Source organism: Rana temporaria, chromosome 10, assembly GCF_905171775.1.
Source record: "Rana temporaria chromosome 10, aRanTem1.1, whole genome shotgun sequence".
Taxonomy (NCBI): domain Eukaryota; kingdom Metazoa; phylum Chordata; class Amphibia; order Anura; family Ranidae; genus Rana; species Rana temporaria.
In genome coordinates, this window is record NC_053498.1 from 38,689,294 (window position 1) to 38,716,890 (window position 27,597).

Sequence of the window (27,597 nt, forward strand, 5' to 3'; positions counted from 1 at the left end):
ATAGGGAGAAGTTTAGTGGTGATGTCGTCATGCCCGGCCTGATGCACCACTGTAATAAAATGGCTTTATTTTCTTACCAATGCTAGTATAATTTGACTACATGTGGTTTCTAAAATGTACATATTGTTGACTGCACCCCCAGAAGACTTTAAAATGACATGCCTGGCCAAATGGGAAAGAGATTTAGGACAAACATTTTCCCCAGTACAATGCCAGAATATTATAGACCCGACGTTAAAATCTTCAAGGTGTACGAAAATACAAGAATTAAATTATAAAATATTAAACACGTTGGTACTATATGCCAGCACGCCTAAATACATTTTTCTCAGAAGTCTCAGACAGATGTTGGAGAGGATGTGGGGAGAAAGGGACAATGATAAACATATTCTGGGCCTGCCCATTTATAAGACAATACTGGCAAACAGTTCAGAGAATTACCCGATTACTTACGGAATATCAGATCCCAGATGATCCTGCTTTTTGTCTGCTACATCATATACAAATTATACCCAGAAGATATATGGAGTCAGTAATATGTCATTTGATAAATGCGGCCAAAAGCTGTATTGCAATAAATTGGAAAGATCCTAAAGGACCTTCAATTTCAATGTGGCTTAAAAAAGTAAGGAAAATAGGAATAATGGAGAAACTTTTGCCAATGACGATAGATAAGAAAGAACAAATAAAAAGGATATGGGCACCTTGAGAGTCATTTATACAATCAGAGGGAGGTAAAAACTTATTAGGGGAGTAAGAATAAGAATGAGGTAGATAGGGAGATAGATAAAATAGGGAGCCTGTCTGGAAATCGCAGATCGGAGAAGACGTTGCTTTGCACGGGGCAGGGATGGGAAGATGAGGAGATGGGGGTCGTTAGGAGGGGATAAGGGGTGAGAGTACTAGGGAAAAGAAATGGGGAAGGAAGAGATGCGGAGTTAGAGAGGGAATCAGTTTAAAAAATATGGAATATATGGATAACTAGGCTTGTAAATGATATAAACTAGGGAAAAATGGGTCTATGTTAAAGAAGGAATGGTATTTTGTTTTTGTCATTTTTCTTCCCTGCTATATTGGATTTTAAGTTACTACGGATATATTATTATTTTCCTCTGAAGTAATATATGAAAGGCAATATAGTTGAAGAGGAAGATGTAAAGTCTATATATGTTTGTATTATCACTGGATTTTGTATGTTCCTTCAATATTTATCTATGTATATCTTTCTTATTTAAAAAAGAATTAAAAAAAAAAAAAAATTTGACTACATAAATCTGTTGCTGCTACACACACTGCACTATAGAGTTCCTCTATTTTACTTCTTGTGTGGTTTACCCTATGGCTTAACCTGTCTGGAATCTGCATGACCTGAAAACACGGTTATGAAATCCTGGCTAAGCATGGTTTGAGCGCTCTCAGGTCTCCGATTATGTAGGGTCTTAAATTCTGGTACGCTGCTATTGTGTGTAATGGTGGCGGATCAAAAAAGCTGACACACATTATTTCCAAGAAGTTAATTTGATGAACAATTTTTTCACCAGTGATTAGATTTATGTTTTTTTAGTGTGCACTAGAACTTGCATGGCTTTTAAATATGATATACAGTATTTCACAAGAGTGAGTATACCCCTTACATTTTTATAAAAATATTTTATTATATCCTTTCATGCGACAACACTGAAGAAATTACACTTTGATACAATGTAAAGTAGTGAATTAACAGCTTATAACAGTGTAAATTTGCTGTCCCCTTAAAAAATAACTCAATACACAGCCAATAATATCTAAACCGCTGGCAACAAAAGAGGAGAGTTGCAGATTGCAGCAGATGATGGAGACACATACTCTGACCACGGTGTCAGGATCCAGCAGCCCCGATTTATTGTGGTTAGCGTACAGAGGGGAGAGTAGAAACTGGCAGGATCAGCCAGGTGTTGCAGGGGGCCAAATGACACAGCACAAGCACTGTGCTGTATAACATGCTTTAACCACTTGCCGACCATGTAATGCACATTTACGTTGGCAGAATGGCTACTGTGCCATAGCAACGTGCCTGTACGTTGCTTTAAAAAAAACACTATGCGCGCCGCAAGCTCCATGGCTGTGCCCGCAGACTCGATATCCGCCAGTGTCCCGCGATTGTGTCAAGAAGCGGCAGAACGGGGGGATGCCATTGTAAACGAGGCATATCCCTGTTCTGCCTAGTGACCGGACACTGATCTTCTGCTCCCTGTCATCGGGAGCAGCGATCAGTGTCGTGTCACAGGTAGCCCAGCCGTCACACAGTTAGAATCACTCCCTAGGACACACTTAAGCCCTTCCTCGCCCCCTAGTGGTTAACCCCTTCCCTGCCAGTGTCATTTACACAGTAATCAGTGCATTTTTATAGCACTGATCGCTGTATAAATGACAATGGTCCCAAAATAGCATAAAAAGTGTCAGATGTGTCTGTCATAATGTCACAGTTACAATAAAAAAAATCACTGATCGCCGCCATTACTATACAATTTTTTTTTTTAAATAAAAATGCCATAAAACTATACCCTATTTTGTAGATGTTATAACTTTTGCGCAAACCAATCAATAAATGCTAATTGCAATTTTTTTTACCAAAAATCTGTAGAATAAGTGTCGGCTTAAACTGATTATATATATATATATATATATATATATATATATATATATATATATATATATATATACACACACACATTTTTGGGGGATATTTATTATAGCAAAAAATAAAAACCGCAGAGGTGATCAAATACCGTCAAAAGCAAGCTCTATTTGTGGGAGGGAAAAAAGGACGTCAATTTTGTTTGGTAGCCACGTTGCAATTGTCAGTTAAAGCGATGCAGTGCCGAATCTCAAAAATGGCCCGGTCATTGGGCAGCCAAATCCTCCGGGTTGAAGTGGTTAAAAAGGAACAGGATCCATTTTTTTCTTTTTGGGTTAACAAATGCTTTAAGTATTTGATATCATTGTTTTTACACTATGTGGCGCATTCTCATTTTTTCACGCGGTGGAGTGAAGTGGCAACATCATATATACAAGATTTAGCCTAATAACTTTCAAGCGTTAAGACTTCTCAATCTGAAGGTCATACTGTGCCAGTAAAACTTTGAATTGGGCACTGGCATGGGAGCACGGAGTATGTTTTTTTTCAACTGGAGGAGTTGTATACATTATTATGCAGAGATTTTAATGAATATTTCACCTAGAATGCACGGTGGAGTTCTTTTGTTTGCATGGACATTTTATTGAAAATACACATATTGGACTGATATTAGTTTTTGGTCTTTAGTTTGGTTTATATTATAGAACCATTGTTCCATCTAATGGTGTGCTAGCTGCTGGTTTACAGATTTTATCTTTTAGCACAATTTTTTATGTTAAAACACATTTACAGCACCCACTGCGTGCTGTGAAGAAGTGATTCTTGTGCGCATGCGTGGGAATGTTGTCACTGTGACCTGGATATTCAAGGGGACGAACAGCACAAACCCGAAAAGATGGAAGTGGTCGAAAGCTGACAGCACAGCACTGGAAGGCTTCCTTTGACAGGCAAATCTGCCATAATGTGCTATTATGTGGCGCAACTGTTAAGCATGGGGGTGAATCAATCATGCTTTGGGGTTGTATTGCAGCCAGTGGCACAGGGAACATTTCACGAGTAGAAGGAAAAATGGATTCAATAAAATTTCAGCAAATTTTGGATGGTAACTTGATGCCATCTGTGAAAAAGCTGAAGTTAGAGAGGATGGCTTCTACAAATGGATAATGATCCTAAACACACCTCAAAATCCACGGGGGATTACATCAAGAGGCGTAAACTGAAGGTTTTGCCATGGCCTTCACAATCTTCTGACCTCAACAGAATTGAAAATCTATGGATAGACCTTAAAAGAGCAGTGCGTGACAGACAGCCCAGAAATCTCAAAGGACTGGAAGACTTTTGTAAGGAAGAATGGGCAAAGATACCTCAAACAAGAATTGAAAGACTCTTGGCTGGCTACAAAAAGCGTTTACAAGCTGTGATACTTGCCAAAGGGGGCAGTACAAGATATTAACTCTGCAGGGTGCCCAAACTTTTGCAGACGACATTTTTTTGTTTTCTGTAATTTTGAAAGTGTAAATGATGGAAATAAAATCTAACTTTTTTTGACATATTATAAGAATGTCTAATCTGTAATTTGATGCCTTTTGGATATTTTTCCATCTTTCCTTGGCTTCGTTATGCACATTAATACAAATTTTTACCTGGGGTGCCCAAACTTTCTATCCCCACTGTACGTATATATTTGGTCTATATAGTATAAGTATGCAAAGGCAAGAGAGGCAGCCGCCTCAAGCACTGTGGTGGGAAAGGTAGGTACAGCTGGCACAGGAGCATTTCCCGAATCCACTGTGTGCATCAAGAGCTTAGTCCTGCAGATTGTAAAAAGGGGATGTCCATTGATGTAGCTTTCATTTATAAATTAGCGTTAATATATGCATATTAAAAAACCTAACCCTAGTTTTGATTAATTTATTCATCTTTTTTTAATCGTGTTATAGAATTTTATATACATGATTATGTAAGCCAAACATATTTTAAAGGGTTACTGAAATCTTACTGTCAACAGTAATCATAGCATAAAATGGTTTTCCACACATCACTATGGTATACCCTAAGTAAGCAATATAGGCTATGTTGGCAGGCAGCCTCCACTATAAGGCCCTTTTCACACTGGGGTCGGGAGGTGCGGTGGCGGTAAAGTGCCACCATTTTAAGCTGCGCTTTTCCCGCTAATTTTGCAGCGCTATTCGGGTTTTAACCCCTGCTAGCGGCCGAGAAAGGGTTAAAACCGCCCGCAATGTGCCTCTGCAGAGGCACATTGCCGGCGGTATAGCCGCGCTGTCCCATTGAAATGGGCGGGAGCGCTGAAGGAGCGGTATACACACCGCTCCAAAGATGCGACTAACAGGACTTTTTTTCACGTCCTGCTCGCTCACCACTCCAGTGTCAAAGCCCTCAGGCTTTCACACTGGAGAAACAGCAGCAGCTGTTTAGGGTCGGTTTGCAGGTGCTATTTTTAGCACAATAGTGTGAAAGGGTTCTTAATGCCTGTTTGCGTACATTGCCACTGAGCGGGAGATCAAGGAATCACTCAACACTCAGCAGATAATCCAAAACACTGCACCCAACTGTCAAGGCTTACCTCTCTGCCAGCTCCACATGAGCCTGCTTTGCAGCATATTCATCTGCTGTACGAGTCAGCTCCTTTGTAATCACCAGCTGGGAGATGTCTATCCGATTACATAGTAAATCAGAGATCACGTCTTTGGCATGCTCCACAGCGCCCATTGGATCTCTAAAAACAGAGTACAAAATGTATTACATTATTACACAAGCTTGATTTGATTAAAGTATTTTGCTACTGTGACTATGGCTGCACTATGCCATTCCAGATACTTTTGTGGCGTTTGAAAACCACCTGGCATAAACAGAATTCCACTTTAAACTTACCAAGTTCCACTGATGTGAAAAACGTGAAACATTGCTTAAAAAAAAAATAAAAAAAAATAAATAATACATTTGAACCTTGGTTTACGATTAACGTGGTTAACGAGAGTTTTGAAAGACGAGAAATGTTTATTTTATAATCCCAACTCGGTTTGCGATTGTGGTCTTGCAAAAGAAGCAGCATTCAAGCCTCTGCTGAGTGCATTTGGCCAGAGGTGCGGGGGCGCCAGTGACACTCGAAACAGTTCGGAGCCATTCGGAAACACTCTGAAATTTCCGAGTACAGCCGAGCTGTCTGAGTATTTCCGAGTCTCTCCGGCGCGCCCCCACCTCTGGCCACATGTGGTATTGCATGCAATAGAAGTCATTGCGGAACAAATTATCTTTGTTTCCATTGACTTCTATGGGGAAACTCGCAAATGCTTTGGATTACAAGCATTCTCCTGGAACGGGTTATGCTCATAATCCAAGGTTCCATTGTATATTTTTAGTATGCATTCAAGCTAGGAAGTCCTTGTTGGAAATCTACCTGTATCTTAAACCAAAAATTATTAAAAAGTCATAATCTGTCTCCAACATAATGGTGTTTTTTTTTTTAGGGAAAATAAAATAAACTGTACTAAACTGAAAAGTCTATGGGAATGCAAAACATGCTTGAAGCAGGTCAAATGCTCCTGTCAATGGAATCTGAATGATCATAGAAGCACCTTAGACATGAAACTCATGCCATCATCAATATACTATGCATTTATCTGTTTTCTAGGAACGCTGCTTAACCTCCCTGGCGGTATGATTCTGTCAGAAAAAACATGCTAAAAGCGGTACCATTATTTGCAAGGAAATTTGGCGTTTTATATTGTAGGTCTGTAATTTTTAGAAATAACTCACTTAAATCTGACCAAACAAGCTTCTAATAGGCATCCCGGGTATGACATTTTTTTAAAAACAAAATTATAAATTATAATATAATAAATAATTATAAATAATTATAACAAATAATAATATAATTATAATAAAAATTATTCAATAATGTAATCAAATCAAAATCACTGAAATTTGCTCAGTTGCAGAATTGTTGCTGTCATTATTTTTTTTTTTTTATGACGAATTTCCCCACAAATCGCTATCGCACAATTCTGCAAGTGATTATAATTTATTATCGCTGTTTTTTAGCTGATCTAAAACTATTTTTGACATAAAGGGACACTTTTGGTTGCTATGGACAATCTACAGTTTGCAGGGAGAAAGAAACGTTTTTATTATATAAAATGACATGCATGACACAGGACAGACCACTAGGGACAGGGGGGGTGTGTTTTTTTTACATACAGTACTGTAATCTATAAGATTACAGTATACTGTATGTAAGGTGTTTGTTTACTTTTTTGAATTTGGCGCCGTTCTCCGTCCCCGTGCGTCGTAACGTCGCAGGGAACGGAGATCGGCGTCACACGGAGGCACTGTGTGAATCGAGCGAGGACCCACTCGCTCACACAGCGCGGTGGCATCGCTGGATCCAGGGACAAGGTAAGTAACTTGTGCCTGTGGATCTAGCGAGGCAAGCCCGAGTCTGACACGGGGTTTCCGCTCGCAGCAGGAAAATCTAACCCCGTGTCAGACTCGGGAAGACCGCCAGGCAGGTTAAAGAACAGTACTCTTAAGGCCCTTTAGGATATTGATGATGGCATGAGTTTGATGTCTGTTTAAGATGGAGATAGATATAGATAGAGATAGATATATATATATATATATATATCTATCTACCACACTGCACAGCAAAGCAGGCAACACTTATTACCTGGTTATGCATTCACTGAAAGTAGCAGAGTGATGGCCACGCAGTGCATCAGACTAACTCACAAAACTGACCACAAAATTACAATTCCATTGCTATGTTAAAATGGCAAACATGCATGTATTTTAACTTTAATTAGCTGTATGCCTGGAGTATATAGCTTTAATAAATTTGAGGCAGAAACCAGAGTAATCTGAAAGGTAAAAGGGGAGTGAAGGAAAGTAAGGTTACTGTCGTTTCTTGGTGCAGAATGCAATGCAAGCGCATTAATGGTATAAAACAGGCTTCAATATGTTGTAAAGTATCATTCAACAGCTAGGTGCACATATGAATATCCATGGCAAACTTAACTCCTCCTCTGAATGCCATTGCCATCAAAAATTACCAAACATAAGCACAAAATAAGCATTTAGGTTTCAGAGAAGCCACAACCCATTCGGGTAAAGCGGCACACGTTTTACGGTATTCCAAGTTCTGAATATTTAAATGAGCCCCTTTGGAAATCCTCGAAAAGAGAGATGAAGAAACCAATTTTTTGAAAATCCTTGTATCTCTGTTAGATGGTTATTCCGACTGGTGCAGCACACCATTCGTTTTCTCCATAAAGAGCACCAATTACTGATTGAAGGGTACGAACCTAATTTATTCATGTAAGATGGGATGGAGAGTACATTTGTTGAGATATTGGATAAAGATAGATAGAGATAGAGATATATTATCTTCAATAATAGGCATGCAGGATTTTAACATTTTCTCTATCCCAGTGGTTTAAATGTCTATTTTAGGTAAAAAAAAAAACATGGAGCAGCAAAAGGATGAATTGCCAAGTCGGCAGGACAAAGAAATACATTTTCATAAAAAGAACAAAGCTATTGTGTTTCTGGCTTTTGAGTGTCCCCTTCTTCAAGGGATTAGCAATGTACATAAGTAGTCTAGAACTAATACAGAGATGATCTCTGTTTGAAAAGCATCAGTGTGTCATGTGACTTGAAACAAGTTTGCTTGGATAAAACAGCAGGCTGGTGCCTGGCATTTAGTACAGCTCAAGTTACTGTACGTTTCAAAGTGAAACAAATGTGCCTTCAACTTAATGACAAAAAAAATATGTATTTTTATCCTAATGATTTGCCAATATTTTTTTTTTGGTCACTTTAAAATAGTTCATGGGCACCCTGTGGTTTAAGGGCAACCTGTTTTTACTGTCAGCACTTAAGCTACATCCCGATTAATGCAATATAAACATTTTACCATTACTATGGTCCATTTTTTTCCACTTAAAATGCTTAAGCTGGGCATACATGGATCAGTTTTTCTTATCCACACAAGTGAGGTGGATTGAGGAATCCTTCCCGCTGCGCTATTGTATTCTGACAGTGGGGACTCCTCCTCTGTCAAAATACACTGATCAGCGCTGCAGCGTTGATGGAACAAAAGTTTTCCAACAAGTCCTTTCATGAAACAAACAGGAACGGCCATAGGTTGGATCAGGAACCATACCGGCCTAGTCTATAAACATGCACTTTCAGCCCGGTCAAGCATTTTTTGCAGCTTATATGGGTTGAAAAGGCACAGGAACATCCTGGCCCTGGTTTACCAAAGAACAGATAATCTGGCAAGGTCCCCTAACCTGTTCAATTGCAATTTCCTGGCAGCCAACAGTGGAGTTTGCTGGTGTACCATACACTTAAATATATTAACTGAGAAAGCCCAAAATAGATCGACTAAGTCTTAAGTACCCCAAAAATACTAAGGGCCCAATTTATAAAGGAAGTAAGCCTCTTTTGGTATTACTGAAAATTGTACTCTACACAAGCACACGTCTCTTAAATATAGTGCTCCATCTAAGAATCTGCCAAGCGCAGTGTGGAGCATGCAATGTTTAATTTAGACTGCTATGCATTTCGCAGCATAGAGCACCAGTGTGAGTATAGAGGAAAATAATCTGGTTAAACAACTTTCATCACGGTAACATGGCAGACAGGGATGTTCATGCAATTATCACACCCTTGTGAGATAATTAAGTCGGTAACCATTCAGAATGCTTCTCTTTTTGTTTGTTAATACAGCTTGATTGAAAAAAAAAAAAAAAAAAGTGATGGATGCTGAAGAGGAGTGAATTTACAATACTTGCGGCCACAATATAACAGTAATGCATTACATTTTACAAGAGTGAATGAAGCACTGCTTTGTGTACTTCTGACTGCTAAAGCAGTGGAGTGGTACTTGTGACACAATGCACAGATGTGAACCAAACCCTAGGTCCTAGTCTAAAAGAAGGATCACTAGCTAATTTCCTTAATAATTCAAGGAATACAGGGCTGAGTTTGAAATCATGCCAATAAGGGACTGTGAAGCCACAAATATATGTAATGCTCAGGCCAGTGTATTTCTTCTAAATTAGAAATTTTATTTTTGCACTGCAAAAACAAATAGAGAGTGCTTTTGTTCAGTTGCAATGCATAGAAGCATTAGCCAAAACAAATAGAAATACTTCAATGACTATTGAGGCGAAAAGTGTTTTACAAAAGAAGAATTAAGGCAATTATCGGATCATTTTTCAGCCAACGCCAAGAGTAAAAAAGGCCCTTTTATTGGAAATTTGCTAAACTTTCCCTATTTACAAGTTAAAGCACACAGGTCATACAGTAAGCCTATATTGGAATAGCCCCCCCCCCCCCTTCAAGTAGTTTGTAATCTATGGGTTCCACATTTTATACAATTTACTGAGTTGTGTAGTACAGCATATTTTTTGTTCAACTTGGACAAATCGAGGGAACACTGGTTGCCCAAACTCCTGTCAAGGTTGGTTTTGCCACAGTACAAATAAAGATCACCAATTGTCTATTAGTGCATGCAGAGGACTTAAATAAGGCTTCATGGTGATTTTTGGGCAAGCTTCTACCCAAACTTATCAATTAGTAAACTCAAAATCATTTTTTTCTCAGGCATTCCCACCAAACATAAATTAGAGAGAGAATAAAGAGAACAATCCACCCAAATATTTAGTAGGTCTCACATCTTTAAAGAATGTTTGAGAATTACATTAGTTATAGGTTTACGCTGGTCAGGAGTGGTCCACAAAAATGTGTCCACTGTTATAGGGGTCATTAGGTATGCTCACCCACATACCTAATTACTGCATGATATGCTGTCAGAAAGGCGATCTGTGCTGCACGGTAGTAGCCAATGATCTGAGGATCTGAGGTACCGCAAGGCCCCCACAAAGGCAATAATGAAACCGGGTTTTTCTTGACACTATAGGCCTGGTATCATGCCAGCCAAATTTTATACAAAAGTATATAAGTCCTCAAAATGTGGCAAGGGACAAGAACAGGAAGAGTTCTAAAAGGATAAAAGTTTAGGCAACAAGGACATCTTCCAGACTGATATTGTCCCCAATCACGAGATCTGGTACTTTTTCTAGGAATCGAAAATCATTGCAGTGTGATGTATAAGGGACGCAAAATTTGCTGCATAATGTTAATGGATGGGGTAAAGTTCATCTCTGAATAGAGCAACTTATCTTGAACCTACTGGTAGGGGAAATTTAATTGAAGGGAACGAGGCGGGTCTGATGTTAAAGAGATATTCATGGCCTTAGACTTGGACTAATTTAAGCGTACACCTGAAAAAAGCAAAACCCTAAGAACTTATTACAGGTCAAGTTAGGGAGGGAAACGGACTGACTATGTCTATTCCCAAAACATCAGGGTCTGCTCTACATACATGTCCAAAGGTTCCATCATGAGAACAGACAGCAGGGGAGAAAGAGGACACTTGCCTCTGCAAACAGAGAAGGGAGACCAAAAGCCAAACATATTGGACAAATGGCCTTTGGTTATCATAAAGAGCAGCAGCAACCCATGGCAGAAAACGAGGACCAAATTCCCATGTGCTTAACAGAGATGTTAGGTACGACCATGAGTCTATCAAAATAATTGTGGATGCCCATGAAAAAGTAGAAAGATTTGTTGTCTCCTGAGTTTGGCTAGGTGTGTCAAAGTGCACAGCTCGCCTAAAACTCATCCCCTTACTTTTCTTTTCATTTACATTTGCAAGCAAGCTTGAAAGGGTCAAACCACCTCAAACACTAATGTTGCCCATAGATGGATGAAAATTTGGCCAATACAGCAAGTACCGGACAAATTTCAATATACAAAATACAGCAAGTACTGGACTGTTGGAAAACTTGTCAACCAGCAACTTGCAGAAAATCGTCTGCAGGCGCCGATCAGTGTATTCTGACAGTAAAGTCGCCCACGAGTCAGAATACAACGGCACAGCGGGGAGAATTCCTCCATCCAACCATGTGTGGGATTGGGGAATCTACTTGTTTTTTTATTCAGACATCTTCAAAATGTAGGTTGTCACAATAATAGATTATACCATAGACTTGGAAGTTCATTACTATATTACATATTTTTACAGTAATTATTTTCTACCAACTATTGCCATAGTTTGCCAATAACCTAGTTACAACAAAACAAATCACAACGTATTAAATTTCCGTCACATTTTCTATTATCTTCTCTTCTTTGATAGAAATGTGAAAGGTTGACATTTTCTGGCTGTCAAAAGACATTTCAAACATTATGCCCATAAGACAAATATCTGCAAAACAGTGCAGTACAACTTTTTTTCTTTGTTCTGCAAGTGTACCTGTCAATAAGACTCTTCTGCAGACAAGTGTTGATAAGGTTGGCCACCAGTGGGCAATTATCCCTCCGTACAGTCTCAATACCCTTGCAGTCCATCTTGTCGTGGGTGTCTGGGCTTGAGGAGAAATATAGTCCAGCATATCTCTTCTTGTTGATCAACAGGTAAGGAAAATATACCTGAATATAACCAGAAAAAAAAGTTGTGACTGCAAATATTAACGTTTATCCAAAGCCTAGATCAAAAATGTAAAACATTTTCAGCTATCTAAAGTTTTTTTCAATTAAGAAAAGAGAGGGGATAGTTTGCGGTGCGTTTTAGTTGCAAAATGATAGTGATGAGAAAGCACAATTTCTTTGTTTACAAAATTTACAAAAATGCTTTATTCATAAATACAGAGTATACAAAATATACAATTGATTAGTTTAAAAAGGGAAAAGTGGACAACCAGTTGTTGATTTGATTCAGTGGATAGTAGAGAGCATCAATCAGTTGGAAATACAGATGCAACTGGAAAAGGGGAAATCGCATAGACCCTACATGTTTCGCGGACTTCCGCTTCTTCAGGGGAGGGAGCGATATCCAATCAGAATAAGCAACCACGAGTTGCCCACAGTTGGTGACAGACACAAGGTCCCGCCAAGATTGAACTGGTCATGCACGTATTCATAAATAGCGATTTGGAGAGTTAATTAACCAGAGACATCAGTGAGTAATTAGGCTGCAGTGCTAGTTCAGTAGAGGAACCATGTGGATTCCACAGAATGACTGCAAAAGATCTATATAGAGATCAGAGGCAGTGTGGCAAAGTCATATAGCACATTATGATTGGTGTATATAAAGCCAGAAGAAAATCAGCTACTTAGTCCTGCAAGGAACTGCAAAGCACATATCATGAGAGTACTCACTGGACTTGTAACCCAACGGAGCCCTGCAGGGTACCCATTTTAAGAGAGATTCCTCCAAGGGTTCAAAGGGGCTACCCGTAAGGGCTTTGAGAACTAAGGAGAGATCCCAGGTAGGACAGGTCGTCACCCTCAACGGCCTAGAACTTGCCAGGGCCTTGAAAAAATTCTTAATACATTGATTCTGCTGCAGAGAGGTCTGAAGGAACACACTTAATGCTGACACTTGTACCTTTAGAGTACTAGGAGAAAGGCCCAACTCGACCCCTGCCTGCAGAAAATCCAGGATAGCTTGAGTCCCTGGATGATCAAGCCCCTGCTCCGCCAATCAAGAATTACATTTTTTCCACATCATAAATTGCCCTGGTTACTGGCTTACGGCACTCCAGAAGTTTTATTATCACTATCTGAAAAGCCTTGAGACTTCAGCAGATGTTCCTCAGATATCAAGCTGTTAAACCCAGCTTCTCTATCTGAGGATGCAGGATAGGGCCCTGCGAAATCAATCCTTCATGATCGGAAGATGTAGCAGTGGAAGAATGGCCCATCTCTTTAGGCTGGCAAACCACGGTCTCCTTGGCCAAAAAGGTGTTATCAAGATGAGGTCCGTCGCTTCTGTCAAAAATGTTTGAAGGACCACTGAAATCAATCTCACTGGGAGGGAAGGCATAACAGAGGCTGAACTGCCAAGGGTTGGCGAATGCGGCTATCCCACTGGCCTGATCCCATGGATGAATCGAGGAAAACTGAGCTACCTTCTTGTTCTTCTCCGAGGCGAAGAAGTCCACCTCCGGCTGTCCCCATTTTTGCACAATCTCTTCGAACACCTCTTCGTTGAGAGCCCACTCATACTGCCTTACCTGCTGACGACTCAGAAAATCTGCCAGCGAGTTTTGTGCGCTATTTAGATGGACGGCTGACAGAGAGGATAGGATCTTGTTGGCTATGCTTTGTAGAGCAGGACTTCTGGTCCCCCCTTGCTTGTTCAGATATGCGACAGCTGCCACATTGTCTGTGCGAACCTGCAGATGCTGTCCCTCTATCCTTGCGTGGAACGTCTCTATCGTTCTCAGGATTGCCAGAAGTTCCCTCTGGTTTGAGGACCGACTTGCCTCTACTGGTGACCATGCCCCCCCTGGGCCACGGTTTCTTCCAGATGAGTGCCCCACCCCCAGGCACTGGTGTCGGTAGTCACCACTGTGGCCGTAGGTTGGGTCCAAGCTAAACCCTTGTCTAGGTTGTGATGGGCCTGCCACCACCACCACAAAGTCCGCTTGACCCTGGATGAAAGGGGCACCTGGAGGTCTAGGTCCTGTCTACTGCCGCTACAATAACGGAGCATGATACCCTGTAAAGGACGCTGATGGAACCTCGCCAAAGGTACAGCTGGGAAACATGCGGTCATCAGACCCAGCACCCTTATTACCTCTCTGATTGTGGCTACCTGATTGGATTGCAGCTGGGCTACTGCCTGATCCACTTTCATAATTTTTTCCTTGGGGAGAAAGATCTTTCTCTCCACTGAAGAAACCTTGTACCCCAGATACAGGACTTCCTGAGATGGGATCAATTGGGATTTGTCATGGTTGATTAGCCACCCGAACGAAGAGAGGAAACTCTGCCTCCCTCAAGTCTTTCTCCAGTTGCTGAGCCGATTTGGCCACAAACAGGAGGTCATCCAAATATGGAATTACCGGAATAGCCCTGACTTAACGGGGATAGGGCTTCTGCCAGAACTTTTGTGAAAATTCTTGGCCATGAGGACAGACCAAATGGAAGAGCTTGGAACTGGAAGAGCAGTATCTCTGAATTTACTCTGACTGCCAACCTGAGGTATTTTTGGAATTCCGGATGAATTGGAATGTGTAAATAGGCATCCCTGAGATCTAGAGTAGCCATGCGACAACCTGGGAACAGTAGCTTTGATACTGTAAAGATCAACTCCATCCTGTTCAGGGGGTGCAGGTTCAAGATTAACCTGAACTTTCCCGATGGCTTCTTTACCACAAACACATGGGAGTACATTCCCTGTCCATGCTCCTTCTGGGGCACCTGAATCAGAACTTTCTGATCCACCAAGTCCCCCAGCAACAGACTTAGGGCCTCTGCTTTCTCTGTCCCTGGGTAGTTGTGTAACCTGAAAATTTGAGGGGGGCATTGACTCGAACTCCAATTTCTACCCGTTTCTTATATGTCCAATATGTATGTGTAGCGCTGAGATTAATAAAGTGAATATCAAAATACCATACTGAGTGTAATAATAAAAGTGAAACACCTATGAATAAATGTCAAACACAAATCCTGAGACTTGTATAGGTCCCTCTGGTGCGAGGAATGAGGAAGGGTGCCAGACTGGCACGTGATCTAATATACCTGATAGGGTACCAGATATGAATAAAAAGTCCAACAAAACACAATACTGTGAAAACCAAATATAAATGACAAAGTTCATCAACATCCAACGATCCTTCAAGTGAGTGAGTGAATAAATGGAATATGCGTGACTTCTTTATCGTGACAGTCCCACCACCGAAAAAAGTGCAGGCTTACCGGAACTTGTTGACCACTGATGGCGTATGCCAACAAAGGTCAGTCAAGGCTTTGTATGACAGATGTCAAAAAACGATCCTTGGCAGGAAACAAAGGCCCAACAGATTGAGATGTCTTTAAATGGAATGGATCCCCAGGAGCAAGCTGGAAGCTGTACTGATGTTGGAATCCCGAAACCAATTGGCTCAGTGTGTTAAAATTGCATAAAGAAAGGAAAGAAGGGTGGCCACATAGCGTAACTCCGTATGATAAATAAAATACGTGTTTATTCACAGCTAACAAACTTACATTTGGCTGGAAGTAAAAGAGCTCTTGCATACAAATGGGGCGACAGTGGAGTCCTCCCGACGCGTTTCGTGGTCAAAAGCACATCGTCTGGGGTATCTCTCCACTGTAGCCCACTCCAATATATGTATAATCCATATGTTCACATCCAATCAAATGAAGATCTGACTCACCCCCAACAATCAGCAATCTTTGGAAATTTAACATATTATAATTTTAATGTGCAATGATCACATACTTAGTAGATTTTCTATTTTGTATTTAGTTACATTTATGATTATTTATGTTATGTGGGTCAATGTACATGGCGATCTGACTCACATCAAACACGAGGCAGTTTTTATTACATGAGGCAGTTTGGGTATTATACATTCTGTGCCATTTTTTGGGTTGACCCTCCTTCTGCTGTATCTGTTGCCTGGGCCCTTGAAAAAACAGTTTCCCTTCAGATTTTTTCTTTTTCTCAGGAAATGCCTTTTTTCTATCTTGAGTCCTTTCAAGTGCCTCCTGGAGGCCAGGTCCAAACGGTAACCCTGCAAAGCTTTAATTTTGAGGCGGCATCACCTGTCCAGGTTTTTAGCCACACAGCCCTTCTAGCATCATTCACCAGAGCAGCTGACCTGGCTGCCAGTTTTACGGATTCCTCTGAAGCGTCTGCCAGAAACCCGACTGCTTTTAACATTAGAGGGAACGATTTTAAAAGTCCCTGTCTAGGAGTGCCAGCCGAGATGTGAGCCTGTAGTTGTGTAAGCCAACACTCTAAATTTCTGGCCACACAAGTCGCTGCAAAAGCTGGTTTCAAACCTATAGAAGGAGGCATCCCAAGCTCTCTTTAGCAGCAAGTCCCCTCTCTTATCCATAGGATATTTAAGAAACCCTAGATCATCGAAAGGCCAAGTCCGTTTTCTTTGAGATTTTGGCTAAGGTAGCATCTAATTTGGGTACTTTGTTCCAGGAGTGAGTCGCATCTGCCTCAAACAGAAATCTCTGCTTAAAGCTACCTGAAAAGAAAGGTCTCTTTTCCGGCTGTTCCCACTCCAGCAGAATCGATTCAATCAATGATTTGTGAAAGGGAAAAACCCTGGTCCTACTTGCACTAGACCCCTGGTACATCAGGTCGTGCTTAGAGAGTTGAACCTGTTCCTCACGGATCTCTAGTGTGTCATAAATTGCTTTTAGTAGATCCCCCACATTATCCAGAGATAATTTAGATCTGGACACCCTGGAGGAATCTTCCTCCCCCTCCGAATCGGATGCTGAATCCGCTTGAGAGGAGGCCACTGATCTGGGAGTCCTTTCCCTATCTTCTTCCTCTTCTTGCCTCTGCGGCAAGGATGGCATACTAGCTGCTCTCAATAGGGAAGAAGAGGGGCCCTGCATCCTATCCATTATTCCCTAAAAAGACTGGAATTTGGATGCAAGCTCATCTTTCACAGATGATAGTATCTTGTGACAAGCTGTCACTGAATCATCTTTTACAAGACTGCTGACACACTCAGAACATAGTGGTTTTCCCAATTGGCACCAAACTTAGTCCCACATACTGCACATTTTTTTCTAGGCGGCTGCGTCTTGTCCTGGGCTTTAACCTGAAAGCCAAACTAACAAATGAACAATCCCATTAGTTCACAGCCTTGCTATTCACCACCACTGTGTGCTGCTAGCCTAGTCAGTGCTTCACCCATCACCAGGGGCTCTCCACCCAGGAAGGGGATATATAGGGCCTAAAAACCCTAGCTTCCCAGAGTAAGTCATGGCCTGCCCTTACCACGCTTACCTGAGAGGCGCCGGAGCCTGAATGTGCCACTGCACTCTCCATGCTCTTGGGTGTAGACTCTATCTCTCCGAGCGTTTTCTCCCCTGCTCTGACTCCCTGTGAGACACCGCCACACCGAGGAGATCGGAACGACATCTCCTGGCACCCCCTGATGACGCAGTTCCGTCGCAAGTACCGTCGTACGTCCTGTCGTTGGAACGCAGAAACTCCGCCCTTTGTCGGAAGATGACTGCAAAACGATCGTCTGAAACGGCGTCTCTCACCCTCCGGCCGTCAGATGCATCTGCCATTCAAGGTAACCGAACAGAACAAAAGGGACAGAGTCTGCTATCACCCGGGGTCCTGCTCTCTCTGAGCATATTTGGCAGCGATGTCTCTAGCAACCCTAAACTCCCCAGATAGGCCGAATGGGTGCCAACAGGCTGAGGAGGTTCATACCAGGGTGCTCTCCGCAATGCTGACCCCACCACCGTGAACATGGACTGGGCGACCGCCTCAGCCCTCCTATCGGCAGGGTCCTTAAAAGCCGGGGTCCCCTCCACCAGAATCGTGGTTACCTTGTTTAACCTGGAGACCGGGGGGGTCCACAATAGAGGAGACATCCATTTCTTCAGAAATCTCTCCTCAAAGGGGTACCGTACCGACATGCGTTTCAGGACCGAATAAGCCTGCTGTGGCCGTTCCCATTCTTTGTAAATAAGCTTATCAAAGTAAGTTATGGAGGGAAACACCTTAGCCGTGCGGGCCGGCTTGTGGGACCCAAAAGGGACAGACACCTCTGTAGATGCCCACGCCGTATCCTCCATCTTTAGGGTATCCCGCACCGCTGTTATAAGTGCTCCTACAAGTGCCCTTTCCTGTGCTGTCGGCCACGGCACACTGACACGGACAGCAGTATTCTGGTCACATGTGTGCTCCAGGAGCCAGTTCCTTCTCCTACACTAGGCAGGAAAAAAAAGGAGCTGCCTGGATGTAGTGTGAGGGGTTATAGCCAGTAGGACCACCCCCTGGACGGTACTGTGCAGCTTTGCTGTTTTTACATGTTCTGCCTAGTCCTCTTCTGAAGGTGGCGTTATAACCCTAAGGTCAAGATTAAAGTGCTGTATCCGTCAATGAAAGAGAAAGTATTGTTCACTCGTTAAATAACTCAGGGGACCAAGTGCATGTAGCACTTTGTCCCATTCCAATCCATCCCGGTTGATCAGACCACACTGCTAGCAAAGAGACAATGACTTAATGAGGGCTGATTGATAGTACTCGCTTTTAGGAGCAGGTGGTGCACTCTGGAGAAAGGCGCAGCCATGCAGCACACCAGGGGATGGGGTAAGCTCCATTTACAACACAAGCAAAACATCAGTCAGCCCTGCATTAATTTCTTTTTTCCCCCTTTTCCACCAATTCTTATATTCTGTTGTCTCCCTTTTGGATTTACCCTTTCCCCATGGTCATTCACTTTTTTTGTTATACTGATTAACTTTTATTTTATAAATATATATTTAAATTTGTTATTTTTTTATTTTTCTTCCTGCTTTGTGATTTGCTGTTGAGAACAATGTAAACCCTTCTTGCTTTCTGGTTTCATTGTTTCAATTTGACAATCATTTAGTGAATTGAAAATCTGTGACCAATGAAGGAGGAGGGGGTGTTTTTACACTATTTGTTGTGGTGTTTTTGTACAGAACTGTTGTGAACAAGTTCACTATGGCTGAAACGCATTAACATCTGCTGTATATATTCATATTTTATGGAGTTAGAATACATTTGGACTTATTGAAGAGCATGTATGGAGCTGCAGATTGTCTGCCAATTATTTTCTTTTTTAGCAGCAGAGCAGCCACACATCCTGTACGCGACAGCTCAGGAAGATCTCTACATAATCTGGGGTAGTAGAATTTTTTTCTTCTATTGAGGGAGACCTCAGGATATTCTCCCAGGCTAAGTTACCTTAAAGAAGAAGTTTTATACACTAACATTTTTAATTAATTTAGGGGACCATGTGCATGTAACACTTTGTTCCGCTCCAATCCTTCCTGGTTGAACAGACCTGGTTGATCAAACTATGCTGCTAGCAAGGAGACAAATACTTAACGAGGGCTGATTGATGGCACCCACCTTTAGCAGCAGGTGATGTACTCTGGAGAGTTGGTTGAACTTGATGGACTTGTGTCTGATATCCATTTTAAGATAGATCATATCAGAAATGTTTGCCACTGCCAGTCTCCTATTTTCTCTCTGCACCAACCTAAACTTGGTAAGACTGGCAGAGGTGACCTTGCCAAGATAAGGCTTATACAATGTGCCCCCGCTCAGAGATACTGGCAATATGACAGATACAAACCTTCTCAAACTCCAATTTAATAGGGGGAGTGAAGTGACTGGATACCCATTCAGCTGCCTCTCTTCCAATCTCCATAGCTTCAGTCACGGTCTTCACTCCCAGTTTGCACATCACAGAGTCTGTGTCACCATAGATGACCTGAAGGGAAACACAGACATCAGTTATGGGAATAGCTCTCTTACTTTGGATCAGAAGCATCACAAAGAAAAATCACAGAGCTCTCACCTTGGCATCTCCTTTGTACCCATTGGCAAGAGTATATTTTGATTCCACTAACTGCTTGGTCTTCTCAATCATCTGTCTCCCAAAGCCAGTGACACTCTATAAATCAGATAAAAAGAAACCTCTATATTAAAAATACTGATTGAAATGTTGCTGAACAGTATGTAAACAACAAACAAAAAAAAAAAACACCCACGCACCATATGCAGTACGTGCACATTTTCCCATATTTACCTCTTCAAAGACCCTGAATGAACCGAAAAATACCCAAGGATTTGACAGAAATGCGCTCAGCTTCTAATTCCTGTGGACTAACACACAGCATTTCTGTTATTTTAAGGAAAGCTGCATATGCAAAATTGCCCATACATAACATTCACCTTTAATATTTAGAAATCTAAAACTATACACGATCGTATATTAATCATACAGCTGCTGTTTGTATTAAGAACTACAAATAGTGGGTTCCCTGCACTTAAGAGAAATAGGACATTTAGTGAATATATTTGAATAGTATTCATTAAAATAAAACACACTACACCACTACTTTACGCATATTACAAATTAACCACTTCAGCCCATTTGGGTCGTCAAAGACCAAGCCACTTTTTGCGATTCGGCACTGCGTCGCTTTAACAGATAATTGCGCGGTCGTGCGACGTGGCTCCCAAACAAAATTGATGTTCTTTTTTCCCCCCACAAATAGAGATTTCTTTTGGTGGTATTTGACAAATTTTTCCTCAGTTTATTCTTCTACATATTTTTGGTAAAAAAAAAAAAAAAAAAAATATCACAATAAGCGTTTGATTGGTTTGCACAAAAGTTATAGCGTTTACAAAATAGGGGCTAGTTTTATGGCATTTTTATTATTTTTTTCTTACTAGTTATGTCGGCGATCAGTGATTTTTTTTCGTGACTGCGACATTATGACACATCGGACACTTTTGACACATTTTCACAGCGATCAGTGCTATAAAATGCACTGGTTACTGTGAAAATTACACTGGTAGTGAAGGGGTTAACCACTAGGTGGCGCTGTAGGGGTTAAATGTTCCCTGCCTTTTGTTTCTAACTGTAGGGGGGATGGGCTGATCTCCGCTTCGAGTACACGGAGCCAAGATCAGTGTCATTCTCACTAGGCAGAGCAAGGAGATGCTTGTTTACATCTCGCGGTCCGACTCACGGGGAAGGCTGCAGGGTCACGAGTGTGCCGCCATGCTCGCAACCATACGGCAGGCATTTAAAGTGCCACGTACAGGTACGTAATAATGCCTGTTCGTGTCATTCTGCCGACGTATATATACAGAGGGCGGTCCTTAAGCGGTTAAGGCTCTATGCATACTTAAAAACATGAAAATCATTTTGGTATACACAGCAGTTAAAATGATACTAGTAAACAAAATAGCTGCATATCAAAACTTTACAACTCAGTCTTCGCTTTGATTACCCCTGGATACAAGGCTGTAGTGTTATACTTTTGGTTCAAACAACAGTAACACAAGCTGATTATTGTCAGCACTCCTTTCAATGTCATGTGGTTTGTTCCAACCCCTTTAACTTGTACTTTTGCTGGATATTTTGCTTGGTTAAAAAAGTGGGGAAAAAAAAACACAGGGAGAGAAAATGTTTTGAGGGGGCTCGGGACTAGTGACACGCTGCAGCTAGTGGTGCAACGGATCGTCATTGATCCGTGATCCGAACACACATGATCCGCGGATTGATTTCTAAAAAAAAAAAAAAAAGTTGTGCGCATGTTCAGTCTACACACAGCGCGGTCATGGCGAGCGGAGTAACAGAGGAGCTTGAATGCCCCGCGTCATTTAAATCCCCTGTATGGGAGAATTTTGGCTTCCCTGTCAAAAATAATGATGAAGGATAAGAGGTTAGTGTATAAAAACCGTGACGGTGTGTAGGCACTGTGGCACAGGAAAGCCATATGACAGAGGAAACGCATCAAGCATCACCCCGATGTTTCACTGACAGGAGTGAATGCGAAAATGAAAGCTGCTGAATAACCGCTTATCACCGCGGCATTTAACCACTTAAGGACTGCCGCATCTACATATACGTTGGCAGAATGGCATGTACAGGCATAGTCACGTACCTGTACAAGCCTGCCTTCCCGCGGAAGAGACCGGCCTGATCCCTGCGATCGCCGACAGTTTTTTTGGTAGCGTTTTACACATTTGCTGACAGTCTGGTGCTCTTTTTACCTGTGAATCCTTACTAGTGTACCAAAAAATTTTGAGCCCAAAATGGCAATTCAAAGGTACACTAGTAATGACGCCTAAGAGTTTCTGAGCATGACAGATAGTGAAGAGGAGAGGTCATGCATCTGTCAGATTCGGGCTCAGAATACAACCCCGTAGATGACAGCGGCTCCATGATAGATAGCTCTGATGGTGAAGATGAGGTCCCTGCTAAGGTCAGGCCCACCCCATTCTGCTGCTGTTGAGGTGCAAGAACCGCAGGGCTCTCGTATGGAGCAGAGAAGTACTAGTGCCGCTATTCCTTCTGGTGTACTGGCAAGCACCAGCAGACATAGTACACCCTGAACATACATCCAGCACTGCAGTAACACTTGGTGACGTGGCAAGTCCCATAAGTGCAGTTCAAGCTGGCGAGGTGGCAAGCACAAGTAGTGTCCCGCTGCCACCAAGAAGACAATAAACGCAGGCCCGTCGTGCCCATCCTGCTGCATTCGCCAATCCTGATTGGGTCCCCACCACTTCTGCAGCACCCGTACTTCCCCTATTCACTGGCCAACCCGGTATTCAGGTGGAAACAGCCGATCCTACGTCACTTGATTATTATTCGCTGTTTTCACAGAAGATTTCTATAGATCCATTGTGAACCAGAGTAATTTATATGCTGGTCAATTCATCGCCGCTAATCCCCAGTTGCCTTCCCTCGCCAGAGATTGGAAACCAACTACGGTTTCCGAATTTAAGATCTTTCTGGGCCTTTCCCTCAACATGGGCACACAAATTCTCAAATTTGCACGCCTATTGGTCCACACGCCCAATTGACCATATGCCCGTGTTCTCTGCCTCCATGTCCAGGGCACGATACGAGCAGATCTTGCGGTTCATGCACTTTGAACTTTGTCATCCTCCGAGACCCTGAATACGATCGGCTCTACAAAATTCGGCCCCTCAAACCACTTCAAACGTTTTGCAGCCTTGTTCACTCCCAATCAAGTTGTCTGCGTTGAGGAGTCCCTGATTAAATTTTCTGGCCGCTTGTCTTTCAAACAGTACCTTCCCAGCAAGAGTGCCAGATACGGGGTCAAGCTCTATAAGTTCTGTGACAGGGCAACAGGCTATGTATGGAGCATTATGGTCTATGAGGCAAAACGCTAGTAATGTAGAGCCGGAGAACTGCCCAGATTACATAGGGAGCGCTGGCAAGATAGTGTGGGACTTGGTGTCACCCTTATTCGGAAAGGGGTACCACTTGTATGTGGACAATTATTACACGAGCGTGCCACTTTTTAGTCATTTATTTGATCATCAAACTGGCGCATGTAGCACAGTGCGACTTGATCTGGGGCTTGGAGATTCTCGTCGTAGGCTGGGGGAAGATAGCCTGCTTGAAGTGTAATAAATTGCTGTGAAGTGGAGGAATAATAAGAATGTTTTAGTTCTTACCTCCCCTCATGCAGACACAACTGTCCAAATTCGTACGGCGACTGGTGTTGGAGAAACCCCTCTGTGTCCACGAATATAACCAAAATATGGGAGGGGTGGACCTCAACGACCAGTTGTTGGTGCCGTACATCAAATTTCCCCTAAGGCCAGGCCCTGGTATAAAAGTGTCTGTTTACTTATTTCAATTGGCTTTGCTGAACGCTCATGTGCTATACAGAGCTTCAGGCTTTTTCCTTAACTTCCAGGAAGAGATTGTCACAAACCTCCTGTATCCAGGCAGTGCTGCACCTTACCATTCCCAACCAAATGCAGTAAGCCGACTGCATGAGAGGCATTTTCCATATGTCCTCAAGAGTACCCCTACCCAACGAGCCCCCCCCCCAATAAAAAAATGTGTCTGAAGCAAGTGCGGGTATAGGCGCGACACCCGTTATTCTCCTCGCTGTCCTGACAATCCTGGTCTTTGCGTTGGTAAATGTTTTGAACGCTACCACACACTAGTGAGGTTTTAGTGTAGGGTACAGCATTTCACAGACTAGGGCACACTTACACAGGGTCTCCCAATATGCCATCGCATTTTGAGAGACCTGGAACCGAACTGTTACAGTTGTTACAGTTACAAAAAAAGTATAAAAAACATATATTGTGAGGGGGGTCAGCCCGGCAGCGGGTGTGTGACCCCCTGGATGGGTTCAGCACACAAAAACAATTAGGCACAGCAGACGGTGGTAAGAGGAAAACAAAAAGGTGTGGTTTTTATTTGAACGATATACAAAAATAAATGTGACAAACAAAAGAAACACAAAAATAAACCCTGGTCACTTGACCGCTCACTAAACACATCGGTGTCCCTAACTAACACCTGGGTACAGCCTAGTGCTGCCCCAGTCCCTAACTCCCTGCTGTTTAAAGTTGTGGTAGTAGTAGTCACACAGGCTTTGTCTCACCGCACAGAGAACACTTCCCAGACGATTCACACAGGTCTGGTTCCAGGTTGGAGCATATCTCTCTGCATGCTGGGAGTTTTTGTAGAGGACCCAACGAGCCCACCTGATACAGCTGGCCTCATCAAGTCCTCCCAGCAGGACTCCCAGCACTCCCCCTAGAGGTATAAACTGGCATAAAGCCTGAACCTAGGTGATATATACATTACATTATGGATGCAACCAGGGAATTTAATCTGCCTGCTGCCACAATATATATATATTATATATATATATATATATATATATATATATATATATATATATATATATATATATATATAAAAACAAAAAAAAAATAGTTTTATTCTCTCACTATTGTTCTGCTCTTTTTTTACTGCAATCTATTCTGCAATGTTTTATTGTTGGGTTTTATCATGCTTGCTTTTCAGGTATGTAATTTTTTTATACTTTACCGTTTACTGTGTTTTAATGTTAACCATCATTTGCTTTGCAGGTACGCTATTCAGTTGCAGCGTGGATTTATTTCTCTTGACAGCGTCTGCTTCCATGATAAATAAAGCCGGAACTCCAATGCTGCAGGAGGTGATTTCACCACCACAGTTAACAAAAAGAGCATATATACCTTAGCATGGGGGCAGAGGAGCGATTTTGCTCCTAATGCCGTGTACATACGGTAGAAATTCAGACCATGTGTACACAGCATAACTTTTTTGCGGGAGGATGCCCCCATGCCTCGGCATATATATTATATTTTAGGCACAGGTTGCGTTAAAATTTTTTTTTATTTTTGACTTTTTTTTTTGGTTTTTGCTTTGCAGGTATGGTATGGTAAGGTCTTACTGTTATACTGTAATGTTATTTTGTTTTAATGTTAACCATCATTTGCTTAGCAGGTACGCTATTCAGTTGCAGCGTGGATTTATTTCTCTTGACAGCAACAGCGTCTGCTTCCATGATAAATAAAGCCGGGACTCCAATGCTGCAGGAGGTGATTTCACCGCCACAGTTAACAAAAAGAGCATATATACCTTAGCATGGGGGTAGCAGGGGCGGAGGAGTGATTCTGCACCTAATGCCGCGTACGTACAGTCAAAATTCTGACTGAGGCTTGCCCATGGAAAAGTACGACCATGTGTACGCGGCATAACTTTTTTGAGGGAGGATGCCCCCATGCTTCGGTATATATAAATGGTGCATGTATTCCCATCATTAGAAGTGGGTGGATGAAGGGAGGTATTCTAATGGTGGGCATACCCACCGATCAAACTCTTTCGTTCAGCCAACAGGCTGCATGAAAAAAAAAAAAAAAAGAAGATTACAAAACATGTTCAACAAAGACCAGCAACGTACTGATATGTCGCTGGACTTTGAATAGTTATACCAGAATGATGCCTGCGGGTTTAGGTATCATCTTGGTATCATTCTTTTCAGCCAGTGGTCGGCTTTCATATAAAAGCAATCCTATTGGCCAATTAGCCTCTGGACTGCTTTTACAAGCAGTGGGAAAGAATGTCCCCCCCCCCCCGGATATAAACAGCGCCATCTGGAAATTGGGAAAGCATTTTATCACACCGATCTTGGTGTGGTCAGATGTTTTGAGGGCATTCCCTGATATAAAAAAATAAATAAAAAAATGCCGATCCGAAAAATTATCCGATCCGTGACTCCGATCCGAGAAACGATCCGAACCGTGAGTTTTTTGATCGGTTGCACCCTTAGCTGCAGCATAAATGTAATGTTTTTATTTTGCCCATATTTTTACTTTAATGTTCTATTTCACTCTGCTGCCAGCCATGATTTTCTAAAATTGCAAAAAAGTTAAAAAAAAATCTTACTCTCAACTGTGATAAACAAATGGTACTCTTTGGATTCCTATTAATAAAAGATTGGCTCCATCTAGTGGCCATAATGTGGCATATTCCTGACAGGAGTCATTTAGGAAAATGCCATATTATGGCCACAGGATGGAGCTGAAGATCATAGGAAATATATTATACAAATCACAGGAATTACTCTAACTGTTGCAGGCCATGGCCCAGGGGTGTTGCCTATCTGCAGTGAAGTCTTCAAAGAGATCAAGTCACTGGCAGTACAATGTACAGAAAGGTCTAGGACTTGGCTGAGCAGCAGACTAGCTTAGCAGAAGTAAAATGTTTTGGCTGACAGAAGTTTTAAGTATAGTATGTATTACTGTGCATTTAGCGTTAAGAAATGTGTACCGTTTAAATAACCAGACCCAAACAAAGCTGGCTTCTGCTCTCCATCCTCCTCCTAAGACAGTGCAAGTAAATTTACAAAAAACAAACCCACATGGCAATGTTATCGCTTTGCTGATGTACACAAGATACTTTTATCTAAAACTTGTTACACAATACCTTTAAGTAATGTAACATAACTTCTTCATTCTAAAGATGTACATCTTAAAAGCAGCAATTTTACAGAAACCCTACATTATTTGAAGGTATTTGGCAGAACTCCAGGCAATTTTACATTTGGGATAGAGTAGGCAAAGTCAGAACCTCTCTCAGATTGCCTCTCCCCAATAAGCAGTTTCCCCTCAATTCCTCGTGTCACAGTGATGGTGAAAAAGAGCATAATAAAAACCATCCTCTCCTACTATATCCAACATTTAGGGGAAATTGCTTGAGTTCTAATTCTAAGTATATCCAGTATGGTAAAAAATGTCCTCCCCAATACAGAAGGGAAATCACCCTGACATGGTTTTTAACCTTAACCCAAAAATGTAGATGTAAATTATTAGTATTTTATAATTATTAGTCAGCTGCTGCACCTACATTAAACACTTCCTGACCGGGCCATTTTTTTGTGGTACAGCGATGTCTCTATTAAACTTAGGGGTGCCCAACCAGTGGCCCGCGGAGCCCTCTTATGTGACCCGCGACCACCTGCTCTGGAATGGCTAGTTGGCAAGCCCATGATGCAGGTTGGCGACCTGCCATCCCAGA

General features: G+C 42.0%; 1 protein-coding gene across 2 annotated transcripts in view; it reads right to left on the minus strand.

Annotated features, from left to right (window-relative positions):
- Positions 1-27,597, minus strand: part of POLD1 (DNA polymerase delta 1, catalytic subunit) — a 320,901-nt gene that overhangs the window by 111,712 nt on the left and 181,592 nt on the right. For both annotated transcript variants that reach the window (XM_040327564.1, XM_040327565.1), the window contains exons 18-21: positions 20,038-20,133; positions 19,813-19,950; positions 11,961-12,136; positions 5,202-5,354 (exon numbers count right to left, since the gene is read on the minus strand). In XM_040327564.1, coding sequence (XP_040183498.1) covers positions 5,202-5,354; positions 11,961-12,136; positions 19,813-19,950; positions 20,038-20,133 — 563 coding nt within the window. The remainder of the gene's footprint in view (positions 1-5,201; positions 5,355-11,960; positions 12,137-19,812; positions 19,951-20,037; positions 20,134-27,597) is intronic.